Source organism: Numida meleagris, chromosome 1 (genome assembly GCF_002078875.1).
Source record: "Numida meleagris isolate 19003 breed g44 Domestic line chromosome 1, NumMel1.0, whole genome shotgun sequence".
Taxonomy (NCBI): Eukaryota; Metazoa; Chordata; class Aves; order Galliformes; family Numididae; genus Numida; species Numida meleagris.
Window position 1 is genome coordinate 30550726 of NC_034409.1, and position 17375 is coordinate 30568100.

At 38.6% G+C, this 17375-nt stretch overlaps 1 protein-coding gene across 4 annotated transcripts in view; it reads left to right on the forward strand.

Moving 5' to 3' along the window:
- The window catches only part of TMEM117 (transmembrane protein 117), a 213609-nt gene that overhangs the window by 155496 nt on the left and 40738 nt on the right, over positions 1-17375 (forward strand). For all 4 annotated transcript variants that reach the window (XM_021384987.1, XM_021384986.1, XM_021384988.1 and 1 more), the window contains exon 6: positions 17076-17235. In XM_021384987.1, coding sequence (XP_021240662.1) covers positions 17076-17235 — 160 coding nt within the window. The remainder of the gene's footprint in view (positions 1-17075; positions 17236-17375) is intronic.

Genomic DNA, 17375 nt, shown 5'->3' on the forward strand with positions numbered 1-17375 from the left:
CTGTAAAGTTTAGTAAGTGTCCTGTGACAGCATGACACTTGTTATGCTTCATGGTAACAAGATCAGGTTAATAAAAGGATACTAGGTGTGTTTGCTCAGAAAGGGATGTGTGTGAAAAACATTTTACCCTTCTGGGAAAATGAGCAATAGCCAAAATAGTCATACCTTCACTATCTGAAGGTACTACGTGCAGTGGAATTGCCAGGTCACAGCCTGAACTAATGGTTGAGTACCAGGTGAGAAGGCGTGGCTAACCCAGGGAGCACAGGTTCAAGCATTGCACCTGAGTGACTGGAAGGGGTGGAGCCTGGATCCACTGCTCCTTACTTTCATTTAACGGATAGCAGCATAGTGGTTGTGTTTTGCTTCTCTTGAGCTGTCACTAGTTATTGGAAGGAGTGAGCAGTTTTTTTTTCTTCTTCCTCTGTGGCATTTGTGTCCTATTAGAAGGCACTGTCATCACCTTCTTTTGCTGTACTCTATGCTATGTCACCTAAAATTTCTTTGACTTTTACCTATGTGGTATTTGCGTGGTTGTGGTACTACATGAGGCCAGGCTATTTAAATGTAGTTATCTGATATATATTTAGGATCCTACTTTAGGTATAAGTTCAAGTGGCACTTCAATGAAAATACCTTCTAAGGTCTTTGGACTCTATGAAGTTCTCATTTATTTGATCTATCCATTCTCTCACCCCATCTTAAAATGCTAATAATTATGTCAGTGGTGCAGCAGTTTGCGCAGGTAGGGTGTGCAGGTTCACTACCAGAGGAAGCACTCTTGATCTTAGCCAGTATGGTGTTGGACACTCACTTAAGGGTTAAAACCAGTGCCCCTTAGGGAAATCTTTGGAGATATCTGGTGCATTCACTCAGTCTGAACTGGTAAGAAATGAGACTCATGAGTTCAGGGGGTTGGTTGCTCTGAGTGCCTTGATTTTTACTTCTCTTACTGATAAGGTAGGAGACATGTGCAAGTGGATGGGTTTCTACAACAAGTGGCTGAGGTGCAAGAAGTGGTTAAATGGCTTTGTGGTATTTAGAGGCACTGAGAGACAGATAGGTTGTTTAATACTCATATTCCAGTAGCGGACAACGCTGAGAAGGAGGCACCTTCATCCCTGATGACCCACAAAATCAGGGCACCTCTTCAGTCCCCGCCTTCCAGCTTCGCTACCAAAACTAGATATGAAGCTCTTGCAGATATAGACACCCGTGACCAAGATCTGCAAGAAGAAACAATACCAGCAGCCTGCAGTGGATATCATAAAAATAAATGCCATGTGCTTGTAGTGGGTGACTCCCTGTCAGAAGGCACTGAGGCTCCCCTCTGATGGCCTGACAGAGAATCTTGAGAGGTTTGTTGCCTCCTGGGAGCCAAGATCCAGAACACTGCCAAGAGCATGCCGCAGCTTCAAAAGAGCGTGGCCTGTTTTCCGCTGCGGCTTTTTCATGTGGACATGAATGACACTGGAAGCCAGAATATGGGCAGAGTCAAAGAAGAATATAAAGCCTAAAGCATCAACTGTTACTTTACTGTAAAATAACCCAACAATTAAAGAAGAATTTCTATTTGCTACATTCTATTATTTTTTTCAGTAGTTTATGTACTAAAACAATCATTAACCAGTCTTGGGTTACAGAAGTACAGGCTTAAAATATAATTTCTCAGTAATAAAGTGCAATAATGGAAGTAAGAAGCTCTTGGCAGTATGTATTCCTTTCAGTTTTGAAGAGCTCCTAGGGCAGAGCTATTCTGTGTGAAACTGATGGTATGATCCACTGTGGATCTTTTATCATCTTTATAAAAGAGAGTTGAGGACACTTGTCCGCATATTTTGAAGCATCGTGACTTACCAAATAATGAAACACTCTGTTGTTGTTAACAGGTAATCTGTATACTGTCCTTGAATTCTGCCTTGTCACCAAAAGCCTTTATATTCTCAATTCTTCACATTTGAGTAAATCAATAGGTTTGCTCATGTCATTCGTTACAGAGCCACATATCCTGCTTTTTGAACAAATTTGATGCTAATGTAATTCCAGAATTAAACTTGTTTTGTCTCAGAATTAGATTTATGCAAATTCAGGGAAACTATCTTTTAATTGGTAGAGAAAGTGAAAACAGCGTTAATCATTAGAAGGATTGTTAAGTCTTGTTCAGATGCAGCATTTTCTCATGAACTTATGAGCTACGGAAGATTCCACACTGAATGCAGCTATGGGCAGTTTTTTTTTGAGGGATGCTACCTGCAGATGTGTTGTGATGTGTGGTTTATATGACCATTGGTTACCCTGTTCCTGTATAATCCATCTCTGCAGCAACTTTTAAATGTCAAATGGCATTTACATATAAAAGCAGTCATCTGTTACACAGCTTGTGGACATTATACAAACACAAATGATAGGTGGTCTAGTATAATATTTCATAATATTTGAAGGGTTTTCATTGTGAAGTCCATTCCTCCCAAAATCCAGCACTTTTAACTTAGTGGAGGTAGCCTCTGCCTCAGATGTATTCCTTCTTCTTTGTTGTTTTTTGTTGTTGTTTGTTTGTTGATGTACAGCAATGGTGTGCAGACTGTGATAGATTGCAAGTGATGACTGGAAAGGATCAGGACTGACTATAAATCACATTTGCTTTTCCAGGCCTCCTACCTTGAGATGACAGCTATCTTTAAGGCTCCCAAGGAAAAACGTAAAGCCAAAAAACTGAGTGAAGAATTAATTTAATGTCTTCTCTGTACCATGACTAAATAATCCAAGTTAATTTTATTTTGATTAACAAAGTTGATCAAAAAGGCTTAAGAAAGCTTTCTGAGAGGCTGTATCCAGTCCTTAGTTTTACAACCTTTGTGAAATGGATGTAGGCATTTGCACTGCAGATGTCCAAAAACTTGACTCATCCTAGTCTCTCCAATTGTTGTTGATCAAAGGAGACATGTCTGTCCAAATGCTGATTTGTTTCAAAGTCTTACAACAACATATAGGTTCTGTGTTTTGAGGGAAAGTGTGGCACTGTAAACTATAGCCCTTCCAGAAGTTCTCTTTGAGCTGCTCCCTGTAGGTGCTTGCTGGAAGCAGCAATCATACAAGTGATGGGGAGGTGTAGGCTTTTATGCTTTTCAAATGTGTGTTGAAGTATTTTGTAGGAAGAAAAGGATTGTATAGTTGTGAAACTAGAGTGGACTTCATCAGCTTGTAGTGAAGTATTTGACATAATATTCTGTTAAAACACAATGTATATTTGGCAAAATTTAGATCGGCACAATATCCATGAAACTGAAGGTCTCTAGCACTATCTGTGCTGTTTGAGCTCAACATGATCATGAAGGCAAAGTAAAAGTTGATGAAGCTGATATAGTATGTGGGTCTGTGGAAGTTGCGTAAATACCTAACCTGAGCTGACTGTGGCCCCTTGTTCTAAAAGCTCACCTGTTTCTTGTGCAAGGGAAAAGGGCTGTTCCCCCCCACCCTTCCCATTCTAGCCTAGCTCCAGTGAAAGAACTGCCTTGTTGGACCAGTGTAAGAGGTGGGGTGTTTATTCCTTTTTTAAATGCTTTTTGCAGTTGATTATTACCCTAATGAAGATGGACACTAACAGAAAAACATGGGAGAAGCAACAAGTGCCACTCCGGGGGAGGGGGGGACGGATGACAAAACTGATGCCTTTTTCCATTTACTGTCAATCCACTCTGCCTGAACTCTGCAGTGTTATCTAGCATTGGACTGTGTCCCTGCCTTAGTTTGTGCTAAGGTATCCGCAGCCATTTGCATACGTCCTAGATGACCAAAACATCATCGTGTCTTAGGGTCAGACAGGACATATTACGGATTACAGAATGCACTGAAATTCATGCAGGGCATTAACTAAAAGCAAATGGTAGGAGATCTGGTTGTTGGTTATTTTTAACTACAGTTACAGGGGATGAATCTAGCAAATTCTGAGCATGAGATGTTGAAGAGACTGAGCAAAGGGTGACAAGTTCTTTCAAGAGGAAAGGACCTTTACTTACACTTTGTTGGGAATCCTGCAACAAAACTTTTTGAGAAGACTGAAACATTCAGAAATGCATCACTTTTGATTAAAATTTCATTGAGAAAAATTTTCTCATCATTTCTCATCAAAACTAGTGAGATCCAGTCTCTTCAGAATAGCCAATAGCATGGTAATCAAATCCCCAGGGATAAGTGTTCATCTGAACCTCTGCACCTTTCAATGGCAAGGATACAGTGGGGTGAAGAAGCCTCTGTCTGGGTTTACTAGATCTTACTAGAGTTCTCTGAATATTGCTGTTTCTACCAGGAGTTCTTGAAATTAGTGAAGGATTAACTCACATGGCTTTGTCTGAAATATCAAGTTTCTGTGTGAGGAGGGGATATAGCCATTTCCTGACACAGTCAGGGTTTAACCAAACAGCAAACACTTATAAAGAGAAAACAAGAAAAGCCAAAGCTCAGCTTATGTTGACATAGGCCAGTGCAGTATCAGACAACCAAAAAGACTTCTTTAAGTCTGTCAATAACAAGAGGAAGTCTATGAAAAACTAATACATGATGGCCACCTAACAAGTATGACTGAGTAAAAGGGGAGTAATTTCATGCCTTTTTTGGCTTAGTTGTTAATATTAATGCCCTGCATTGGAATCTTTTTTGTATGTCCAGGTCTTTCTTGTACTGGAAGACCAAGAACTGGACACAACAATCACCAATGCTGAGCAGAGGAGAAGGATCACTTCTCTTGACCTGTTGCTGATACTTGGCAGCCAATACCGTTAGCCTCCTTGACAGCAAGGGCACATCAATGATTCATGTTCAAGCTAGTTTACACCAGGACTCCCAGGTTGTTTTCTGTTTATTGATGTTGTTCTTGTGCTGTATGCATTATTCTGCATGTGATCTAAAAAGTACTGAGTAGAGGGACATAATTATTTCCCCTATTGATCTACTGGCCCTCCTCCTGTTATTACTATCTTGGGATCTCTGCTGCTGGTTCATACAGCCAGATCTTGCTCATCTTGCTGTCTAAAAAAAAAAAAAATATATTTTTTTTCTATTGGGTAAGATGTATACTCTGTGGAAGATTCTTTTGTTTGTTTTGCATAAAAATACATTGCCCAGAATGAAAGATTAAAGCTTTGTGTTGTGTTTTTCTTGTTTGTATACTTTGGAGTTGTTTTGGAAATACACTTAATCATAATGTAATTGACTTGTTAGATGAAAGAGCCTGCATTTATTCAAAATGCTTTGGGGAGAAAAAAACCAACACATTAAAGAGTGGTTCAAAGCAGTTGTATTTTACTTTGATAAGTTTTACACAAATGTAAAAGACACTACATCTTGGGAAGTTACATCTCATAGATATTGTGGTGTATGAAACCTAAAATAATGAGAAATTTCTAATTCTCACAAACTACTGTATAGCTGAAATATACAACTTATCTAATCCAGAACACAGAGAGCTATGAAACTATTATGATTATATTACTCTAAATTTTACTTGTATTTTTTAAATTTTGAGTGTGAACATAAAATACTGTATGAAAATTTGTGAGAATATGAATGCATATCTTACAGCTCTCCAACCTGCTCTTATCAAAAGTTTTGTTTAAGAGCAGCGACGTAACAGCTGGAGAAAGGCAGTGTATTCTTTATGTTCTACATAGAAAAATCTGACTGTTTTTATCCTTAGTATTTTGTAACTCATAATTACAACAGCAGAAGGAAATGATGACTTTTTTTTTCCCAACAACCTGCAGGGATAATTTTAAGACTAAAATGTAAAGATGCTATGCAAAGTCACTTCAATTTTCTAAAATGTGTTTTTTAAAAGCCAAAAAAAACCCCACAAAACTACCTTTTTACTGACATTTTTCATTTCACAGTTTCTAGATAGAGTTATTTTCTTTGAAGATGTGCTTTGACAATTCTGAAATAAACTGTATTTATGTTTCATTTCAAGCTAACTTTCTCTATTTTCTTGAAGAAAAAAATATTAAAACACTGAAAATTTATCAGTTTTGAGATTCAGGTGCCTGATGTTTTTGTCTTAATAATGGCTGTCAACATACCAGCTCCTACTACAGGCAGAAAAGCTCTGACCAGCGCAGGCAAGGAACATTCAAATTACCCAGAGCAGAAACTTATTTTCAGTCTCATGAATCACTTTCTAGGCTCCACAGACCGAATAAAGGAGGGATTGAGTTAATTAACAAAGGCATCAACTACAATTTGAAATGCTTTAGTGAAAAAGATGCACAGACCTGGCAGATGTGGTGCAGGACTTCTACCACAAGGTCAAGCAAGTGCCCCATATCACTCTAGACATGTATACTTAGGCAAATGAATGTCACACTAGATCTCTGTTGACTGTAATGACAGATTAGATGTTAGCTCACATGTAAATTTGTACAAAACCCATGTATCAGTAAATTTCTGACTGAATCTGAGTTGATTATAAAATGTTGGGTACTGAACTAAGCCATATGTAGTAGTGCTCACCATTAAATGAATAATTGTTTATTCACATAGCTGAAATGTAGCAGAGTTCACTATTGAGTGGGAAAAAAAAAACCAAAAATTTAAATGCGGGAAATAATGAGCTTATAATATCCCAAAGTACATATAGCAGACCTGATTCAGTGTTGTCTGTTGTAGTAAAGATTTGATCAACGCTAATGTTTTGTTAATTGTGTAATAAAATTTGAATAATGTAATTCCATAATTATGAAATAATCATATAATCAGAGAATGGCTTGAATTGGAAGGGATCTGTAAAGCTAACCTAGTTCCAACTCCTCTGCTGTGGGCAAGGACACCTTCCACTACACCACACTGCTCAAAGCCACATCCAACCTGGAGTTGGATGCCTTCAAGACTGTGACATCCACAACTCCTCTGGGCAACCTATTCCAGTACCTCACCATCCTCATCATGAATGATTTCTTCCTTATATCTAATCTACATCTTCCCCTCTTTCAGTTTAAAACTGTTACCCTTTAACGTTGCTACAGGCCCTATTAAAACATCTTCTCTCTTTGTTTTGCCTCCTTATGTATTGAAAGGCCACAACAAGGTTTCCTCAGAACTTTGTCTTCTCTAGGCTGAACAACTCTGAGTATTTCAGCCTTTCAGCTTCCTCATCAGTTTAGTAGCCCTCCTTTGGACCATCTCAAACAGGCCTATATCTTTCTTGTACAGAGGACTTCAGAGTTGGATGAATGAAGAATTTTACAAATAAACTTATTCATTAAATAATGTGTCAGTTCATCTATTTTTATAGCTTTTCTGAGTTGTATTGTGTTAACTGAATCTTCAACATCCTTTGGAAATCAGTGTATTTTTCTTAAACTGACTGTGAATTCAAATACCCCAGAGCATTGATAGGCTCAAAAATGTGATGTTAAATCCACACTTATGCACTTGCTTGTTTATAAAACTCAAATTGAATAATGTATTTGAACTCTGAAGAGCTGCAGAATTGTTGGGATGTACCTCTAGGTCCTCCTATAAATGTGAAGAACTTAATTTTAGGCTTTAGAATAGCATTTGACTTACCGTCTGTATATTCTTGGCAGGAATCCTAATTTTAAAAGCATCTTCTTTTCTCCCATTTCAAAAGCTTTTTGCCATTTCAAATTGCAATGATGAGGAGACTTTTCAGATAACTGAGAAAAAGTGGCCGAGAATATTGTTACTCGTAACCTATGGCATTTACTGGAAATATGGAAACCCAAAGCCCCTGTTTTGAACATTTTGGAACATGATCCTATGTGTCAATGGTTTATGGGCTGGTTCGGCCCGGTTCTGTGACTAATGGTGTGGGGGAACCCACGAACCCACGCTCTGGGAAAAGGGAAAGGGTAGGGAGATGGGCCTAAAACAAACCAGCGGCAACGATCTGAGGAGAAACAAACTAATTTACTAAATAAGATATCAGAATACAAGATAACACAATATAATGCAGTATAATTGGAAATGAAGATAATGGATCAAATAAAATGAAAGAGAGTGTCCAAAAAACTGGAGGCCTTACTCTAATGCTGAAGGCGAGACGCTGCTGAGATGAGCAGAAGGGAAGAGAGAGCATGTCTAGTGATATGCAAATAGATCTTATCTTTCCCTCTGAATGGAAAACGGTAACAGAACAGCGAACAGTCCTCTGGGAGATGTAGTTCTTCTTCTCTTCTATCGATGATCCACAGAACTGGAGCATTAGCTCTTTAACTCTCAGTGCACTACATGATGTTATGGTGTGGAATACCGATAACAAAAATCATAAAACCATGACACTATGTTTTCCCCTCAAGGTGAATATTAAGCCTTTACCTCACTTGTGTCAGGAACTGAAAATAACAAAAGAAAAACATGAAAGCTAGTCCCTTAGACACACAGTTTTGGTGTGGGAAATTGGTGTCCAGACAATTGTATTATTTACTTGATTGTACAAAGTAGAGAAACTTCAACAGGAGATATTGAACAAATATTGTCATATAGTATTCAAAAGCCTGGTTGTCATGGTATTCAACTGATCTCTGAACGGTATTCAAATGCCTGCTCTGAATCACACAAAACAGGTATTTGCCCCTGGCCTGTTTTCCCCACCTCATGCAACTGAGGTAGTGCCCTACCTCCTGGTTCCCTGAGTGCAATGAGGTGCGGGAATTGTGCCTACGTCTGACACCATTCCTCACAATACTGGTCAGCTGTTTCACAGGAAAATTTCTTGTATTGATGAACTGCCCTTGCTTGCGTACAAACCATTTTCACTGACAAATTGCAAGGCAGATTTATCCTAAGTCATCGCTCTAAGAACAATTTTGAAATTTGTTTCTGTTGTTTCTTGAGCCAACTGTCTTCCAGCCCCATCCTGTTGATAGAGTAAGTGATGTATCCATCTGAAAGTAAACCAGAAGAACTCTTTACCTTACGTAGAATTGCACGGTGTGTTTTTTTTCAAAATGCATTCCACGGGAATTAAGCAATTAACTTCTAACTTTGGAAGTTGAGCATGAACTAGAGTGCCATAGATATAACTCATGTGAATCCTATACTACTTTGTGTATGATAGGTATTGATTGAAAATATTTTTTACAAGCAAGACCATGAACCTCCATAAACTGTTTTTCCTTTTCTGTGTCACAGATAGGAAACAGCATTTGAGACTTAAAGCTTATGGCTGATGAATTTAATTTAAATGAGCTGGTGTTTGAAATAGATAACGCTTTCATTTTAGTAAATTAATGATGTGGCAAAAGGAAACTCAAAGATGCTTCTACCTATAATAAAAAATGATGCTCTCTAGAATTCTAATATTTTGCCATGTGATTACATTGCCTAATCTTATTCACTTTATAACATGAAACATAGCAAAGTACTTTCTCTGTGCATTAACATAAATGTAATTTCAGACTTTATAAGACTTTGTACAAATCTTTGTACAAAAATCCCAAGTAGCTCTGGAATCATATTGGTACACTGTAATAAATTCACAACTGTCACAGTCTAAGCCTAGAAGCAAAGGAAGGTTTGCAGGAGAGGAACAGCTTTTCTTTGCCAAATGGATATAATTGGAAAAAATGAACTAGCACTTCTTATATTCATAAAGGTGTTTTTCATTTTTCTAGGTATAATGAAAATATAAAATGCAGAATAAATAATTTCAGTTGTATCTTATACACAGAGTTCTTCATTCTCTGTGTGGTCCATTTTCTTCTACTCACCAGGCAGAACAACAACAAGCATAGATTAGAAGACTTTAGTGGGAATACAAGGCTCTCAAAATGCACAGCATGTACTATTAATAAGCATTTATGAGACAGTCCCAACATAGGCTTCCCTTTGATAGTCCTTATTCAAGATAGAAAATATTTCAGAATTGACAATTTCAGAATTGATATTTCAGATCTCCCAGTTACTGGCAAATGCTGAGTTACTTATCCATTACTTTCTGCTGTAGGACAGAAGTCGGAAATATTCTACTGTTAATTTTTTGAAAAACAAAATGCAATTCAATGTTTTTATTAGTAACAGTTTTCTTCTAAATGATATTTAGGTAAATAGATCTTTTTGATGGTAATATACTATCTCCCTCTTACTTATGCATGTGCATCATGCCATGAGGTATATGGAGCTCTGAAATCTGGTGGTATTATTATTCCATGCCTCTTCCACATGTTTGTCCTTTGAAGTGGAAATATCTCTCTGGAATCTCACCTAGTGGGTTGCAGTAGTGGATGGAGGTGTACTCAGTTCAGCCCACAAGACACATGCACATTGTCTGTCCCTCAGCACTGTTTCCCTTCATGGCAATACACCACGTTGCTGCACTGCAATAGTTGCTGGTGGGTGCAGGCAGAGCTCCCAACCCCCTGCTCTCTCCTGTCAGAGCACTGTCCCACCCAGGGCAGGAGAGCGGAGACCAGCTGGAATCTCAAATCTGTGCTGCTCCAGGGAACCCAGATGCCTTTCACCAGCACAGCATCTGTCCCTTGCAATTGCTTAATTGCAGAAGTGGTGCTGACACCAAGCAACAGGCAGAGGAAATATTTTATTTTAAACGGGTTTGGAGTTGCTATTTTTGACAGATTTAATAACAGAACCCTTTCTAATTAAAACAAGTGAAATAAAAAGTGTTGGCATTTGCATATGAACATCTGCAGTAGCATTGTTCTTTATCGTTATTGTACACTGTGGGACAGTATGTTTGGCCAGTGCTGACTCTCAGATTAAGAATTATGGAAAGTATTTAAGTTGATGGATGATCTCTCTTTCCTGAGGACTGGAAAACACTCTTAAATATCAAGACCAGTAAAATTTGTTCTTCCTTTTCTGTATCCATTTTCACAGGGTACTTTTAACTATTTTGTCAGATTCATGAAAAATTGATGTTATAAACGACCACAACTGAAAACATAAATAACAATTTATTAAACATTGATTAGAATTGCTTTTCTGTTTCCTACACGCCGACTGAAGCTGGAAGTTTTGACAAATAGTGGCTAACTGCTTGGTGGTTCTATTCAGTGTTTAAATGCGCTCAGAATATATGCTTGTTAATTTTCTTTGTTTTGTAAGCCTACGTATATATTATATATTGTATTGATTATATATGGTCATTTCTTTAATGAACAATAACAGAAATGCAGAATTTAATTTTGTCATTAATGTGTCCATCTGTCTCAAATGTGCATAGTACTAAGCAATATCTGGAATTCTTCCTAGCTATGTTTAGCAATTTCAAAATAACCCAGCTTAGTGGAAATTATGGGTCAAGTGTGATGAAAAGTTCTCACAGTACTATGTTGTATAAATCTAAGAGTTACTTTTGACTCAACGCAGGTGGATTTTTTCTGGAAAAGGTGTGGTCAAAGGGCAAGATATTGCTTTTTTGCCTCTTGCAAAAGACAAAATGAAGACGAGGAAAAGTAGTCAAAGTTTACCTTTCATCTCTTCAGTAGATCTTTGCAGAATTCTTGCTATCCGATCATCAAAGCTGCAGCTTCATAAAAGATTTGGCAGAGGGTCATGCAAGACAGAAGAAAATTCTAAGTAGCTCCAACAAAGAACAGCTCAAAGCTGCTAGTAAATTGAAGGTAGTATTATCTTCCCCTTGTGTATGGTTGGGTAAAGAATTGTATTTGATATTTGAGCAGTGAAAAGCTTTTCTTTCACTGTGTGACAGTTTGAGAAATGCGGTTCCGTCGTGGACCAGAACTTGTTTCAGTGGTACACTTTGTCCTGCTGATTTTGACATGAAGAATAGGAGGCTCTGAGTGGAAGCAGTTCTTGTTTCCAACATTAAGTGTTCTGTGAGCTTATATATATGTATATGTATTTCTTAGCTTGTCTTCATATTCCTGTATGCAAATTCTGTTTTGTTCAGTGTTCAATTTAGTACAGACAAATAACACAGACAGGAGGCTTGTTGTGCTCCCTCAAGATGTGGCTGGGTAGAGTCTGAGGTACTTCTGGCATAGCTCTGGAGGGGATGTGCTATGGACAGAGAATTCCTGATGTGGAATTTAGGACATACAAAACATCCAAAGAGGGTGTCCTCAGGCAGTCAGGACCTAAGATCACCACAGCACATTGTGTCCTCTCAGACAAGACTTGAGAACATCAGTAACTTCATGCTTCACATATTGATCTAATGAAGTAATCACAGGCAAGCCAGCCTTCCAGTTTGAACTGCCATTGTTGTGGCCCATAAAGTTACTGAGTGAAAGCATGCACTTGGCATGGACAGTTTACAGCTATCATTGGGAAACTCTTACCAGTAAGGCTGGTGACAGTGCTGTTATTTTAGAATTTGAATAAAACTAAATGATGTACTCCCTCTACTTCTGAGAAAAAGACAGAATGTCTTAGGTTTGCATCAGCACTGGATATCGGTTGTAGTGATTGCAAAGCACGTGTATTCTCTTCCACTCCTTTTGTGACTGTCTCCCACAGCTCTTCCTCCAGAACATACTTCAGTGTTTCAGAGTCCATCTGCTGCTCTGGCACATGGTGCTCTTTCAAGGACTGCTAAGGAATGGGATGGGCCAGTGGCATTTCAGATGCCTGACTGCAATCCCCAAGATGACAGGCAATTGGCATTCAGAACTGTACAGTCTAAGCTGTGATGATCCCAGGCAGACTCTTCAGAGAGGAGTTCCCAAATTGCTAGATTCTTGTAGGAGAAGGTCTTTATTTCTTGCTAGTTATGCATCTAGAGATTTTTTGATGTATCTGAATGCAGTTATGCATTTAGACTGCATGACTGCATTGCAGATCCCCAGGCTCACTGTTTTCTCCACGATTAAGTCTGGGCTCATCTCATTCATATTTCATAAGCTTACCATGGAGTGGGTGCAGAATAAAGGGAGAAGAGTTATGGACTAGTATTCCAGAGCAAGGGCAATGTCTGCAGAGAGCCGAGGGCAAAACAACATTGTAAGGATCTCTGCAGAGTCTTGAGAATCTTCAGTGTCAGGCTGCGCTTACAAAAGCTCCTTTAGGAGGTTAGTTGTTAACACAGTTATGTCCAGGAGGCAGTGTGACAACTCCTGCTCCTGATATCCTAGAAAGGTGAGTATCACATGTTACTCTACCATTCAGAAGAGGAAACAAACCAGGCCTGCCAGAAGGCGATGGGAAAAGTCATTAGTTTTGCCACTGTTTGGTCATACCATCTATGAAATACACCAGAGAGTAGGAATGGAAACATCTACTGGGGAAGGATACTGGCAATGGATCTTCACAAGAAAACTTAGATTTTCACAGCACTGTGGATGGATTACTCACCACACTGCATTTTGAACGCTTGTCTTTCTTCAATTGAACATTTTGGATTTATACTCCTGGAAGATCTTTATAGGAAATCTTACCCTATCCTCAGTATTTTGGAGAGTGGATGAGGGTAGCCCTGCTGTTTTAACTTTTGATCATTGTCTGCACAACTCTGCTCACCCACATAGATACTACTATGATATATTTCTTTTTTCCTAGGGGAAGCATATTGGCCTCAACTGGCCCTATTTTGCTTGTATTACTTTTCCTCTCTGTGATAGAATGAGTGCAGTGGCTTTGTGTCCTTGATGTTTGTATGCAGGTTATTTTTTCCATTACACTTTACAAGTTTTTCTGGTTTATTTAATGTGTGTTTCTGTTTTCTGATATCTTGGGGAGAATTTTATATGTGATTTTTGAAAAAGTAGGAGTTGTTTAAGAGAAAGGTACAGTATTTTCAGCCTGAGAGGCTAAAACAGGTGGAAGATATTCATGATAGCCCTTGCATTTTGGGCAGTGTGGGTGTGTATGGATGCACACAATGAAACAAAGCGTGCTGCTTCCAATGATTGTTCTGTTAGCAGAGTTCTTTCTTTGGCATAAGTTGTGAAGTGCACTGCATGCCAGCCTAATGTGTACAGGGTTTGTATAGTTTGTCTCTAGGTGAACATATGAAGTCTACCATCTCATAACGAAGAAGCCCAGTGCATGCTCCATGAGCACACTGTGAAATTTATTGACATAGCAGAAAAAAAAAATATGGTCTGATATTTTCCAAAGGCAGAATAGAATATGCATGACTGTCTTCAGTGCAGGTTGACCCTTGCAAAGTGTTGGCAAATGAGGGCCAGCAGCATGGATTTAGTTTGACACGAGTGATTTGTTTTGACAAATTCAAGACAAATCTCTGTCTTAGCTACCAAAGATTGTAGAGATACCAATTTTAAAAAATCACCTGCTATTAAGAGGTGCCCAGCAGTGAAAAGTTTCTATCTTCAACCTTTCTCTCAGTTCAGTGTAGAACTGGCGATTTTAGATCATTACTAACAGTGGTAATCATAGTACTGACTTTTCTGGATCTACCTAATAATTTTTACTTCTCAGCATGTACTTGACTTGGACAGTGGTTGTTTTGTTTTGTTTTGTTGTTGTTTCAGGCATTGTTTGTTTTTATTCTTCAGAGCACCCTTGTATCTTGGAAAGTAAGGGCTTGGCTGTAAGATATGTATTACCATATCTGATTAGGTGACCAGGGCACGTAGTCATTGAATCCAGCAAACTAGACTTAGAAGTGAAAAATGGAAGGACATTTCCTTGTGACAAGGAGAAAGAAGCTGCATTTCCTAACGTCTGCTAGAGAGAAGAGTCATCCCTCTCTTGCCTTTCTCTTCATAGCCCTTTTATAAGCAGAAAATGGAGGGGTCCTCCCAACAGCGCTGCAAATAATGTGATGACATAGCTCTTTCTTAGTAATGTGCATCGCAAAGTAAGGGACAAACTTCACTGGCCTAAATTTTGCGGAGTAGTTCACATTGGTGTCATCTGGTACAAGGCAGGTTAAGCTAAATCCTCAGCTTCTCTTAGTCCCCACAATACTAGGGCAGTGATGTACTTTCACAAGAAATGGAGTGAACTCTAACCCAGACAAACTCAGTTTATAATAACTCCAAGAACATGTATTGAATATTTTGCTGTTCCAGTATCATGGGTCAAAAATACAACTGAGTGCTAATGCAACCATTTCAAATGTCTCTTTCTAACCACTTTTATCGGTTTCACATTTTCCTATTCTATTAGCAGCCTATTCTATGCTCCCTTCCCTCCCTATTCGACATTCCAGAATGAATAATGAAGTGTTTTTTTAAGTGTATATGCATTTCCTCAAGGAAATCAGGGCTTGAACACGCACACTGTTCTTTGCATGCATGCTGATGAAGCATGCATAAAAATATGTCTTCCTTTGCTTGCATACAAGCCAAAGTCTGACCTTATATGCTTTGAACTCTGGCTCCAAAATGAAATGCATAATTTAAGAGGACTGAAGCAGAATAGCGTTGAGCATAACTTCTGGGTACATGGTTCCCATAGCAAACTGTGCAGCCTTCAACTAAATTTCTAAACTACCAAACCACTGGGAGACATGAATTCTGCAAAATGAGGATAAGGAAAGTCATTGCACCCAGCAGCCAGAGCAGTTTCCACCTGGCAATAGAGAAGTGCTGAGGTCTGTGCTCTTTCTGGAGAGAGATCTCATCTCAAGTGAGAATATTGACCTCCACATATGCCAAAGTGGAACCTGTAGGAGTCTGTCAGCTTCAGTACTCACAGCAGTGAGGCAAATGTTTTAGAAATAAGCAGGCTTGAATATTTCTGAGGTCTAATTAAGTATAATATACCTCATTCCTTTTTTTTTTCTGGCCCAGGTGGGGTAATGCACTCAGGGGATACTGTTACAGTGACAACCACAGTGTTGAATATGACTGAATTTATTTATTAAGAATGAAAATAAATGCACAAAGATAAAGATAGCAGCAATCAAGCCCTTCTGTGTCTCATTATGTTGTGAAAGAGACAGCCCATCATATCTCAGAAGAATTGTTCATGAGTACAAATGTGTACGCCAATGTGCTTATTTGTGCCATGCAGACACAGCCAAGACTGATGTATAAGAATGAATGTCTGCAGACTGGTAGTCTGTGGCTACTGGTATACAGGCGTTTCTTTTACTCTGCCGAGTACTTGCCCTGGTTAGAATTGTCATAGGAAATATTCTTCACAGTTTTTACAGCCCTCAGTAGCTGAAGGAAATTATACTGTATTGCTCAAGAACAAACGCCACACAGCCACAATAATTTAGCTCTATGTACACATTCAGATGTTGGTATGCATCTATTACAGCATGGATTTTCTGGTAGCTATGGCTAATGGAATAAGCCTTGCTCCCCATCAGATTACCAGCACATTTCCCTGCTTCCACTGAACGAGGAATTCAATCAGTTATCACTGCCATCTGAAAGGTGGTGAGGCACTGGCTCAGGCTGTCCAGGGAAGCTGTGGGTGCCCCATCCCAAGAAGGAATTTTATTTCAATACCATATCACAGAATTGCATGAAGTACCCAAATGTGTCTTCTGGAATTCTCACATCATTCATATGCAGGCATTGTTGCTTTTTTAATTCACTCTTCATTGACTTCTCAGAAATACTGTGTCAAAAAATTGTACAAATGACCTCTTAGGAGATACAATGTGGCATTTTTCTACAACCCACAGAAAATGCTAAGGATTAATTTAGTGCAACGAAAATTTATTTCATACAGATATGTGTTTTATATAAAATTCAGCCTTCACAATTAATGTCCTGTGGCTCCTACAACTGAGAGAAGATTTTTCAAAGGTTCAAATGTCCTTAGAGCCTTATGAAGTATTCTCTCAAATTGTTGATTTGAATGTGGTGTAGATTATATAGTCTTTGGTATATTTTAATAGCTCTATTTTATTTTACTTAATTGATTAACATCATAAATAAAAAAATACGAAATGAAGAACAAGAGTGATATATGCCAGCCTAATTTTGCAGTGTGCTTTGTACTTGTTAATAACTTTCTTTTTACTGAAGAAAGAGCTGACTACTTCTTTTTTTTGAATTGCATGATTTGTTTGGACACTTAGTTTTCTTCAGTGTCCTTTCATCAGTGGAAAGATTCTAATATAGCAATGGTTGACTGCTAGAAGACAGATAAAATAGAAAGATGTATCTTCATTACTATCATATTCTCTCTGAACTACTTTCTTTCCCTTGCAGGACTGTCCTATTTACCCTGACCTCTGTAGTTGTGCTTGTCATCACTACTGACTGGATCAGCTGGGACAAGTTGAATCGTGGATTTCTGCCAAGTGATGAGGTCTCAAGAGCATTCTTGGCTTCTTTCATCTTGGTGTTTGACCTTCTTATTGTCATGCAGGTACGTTCTCCTAACGTTTCATTCCAGCTGCCAAGGCTGCCTACTCACTCTGTTTCTTCTAGAGCACAAGGTGTTTTGCCAAGACCGTGTAAAGATAAGTAAATATTTAGTTTGCAATCACTATTGGTGGAGGCATTGTG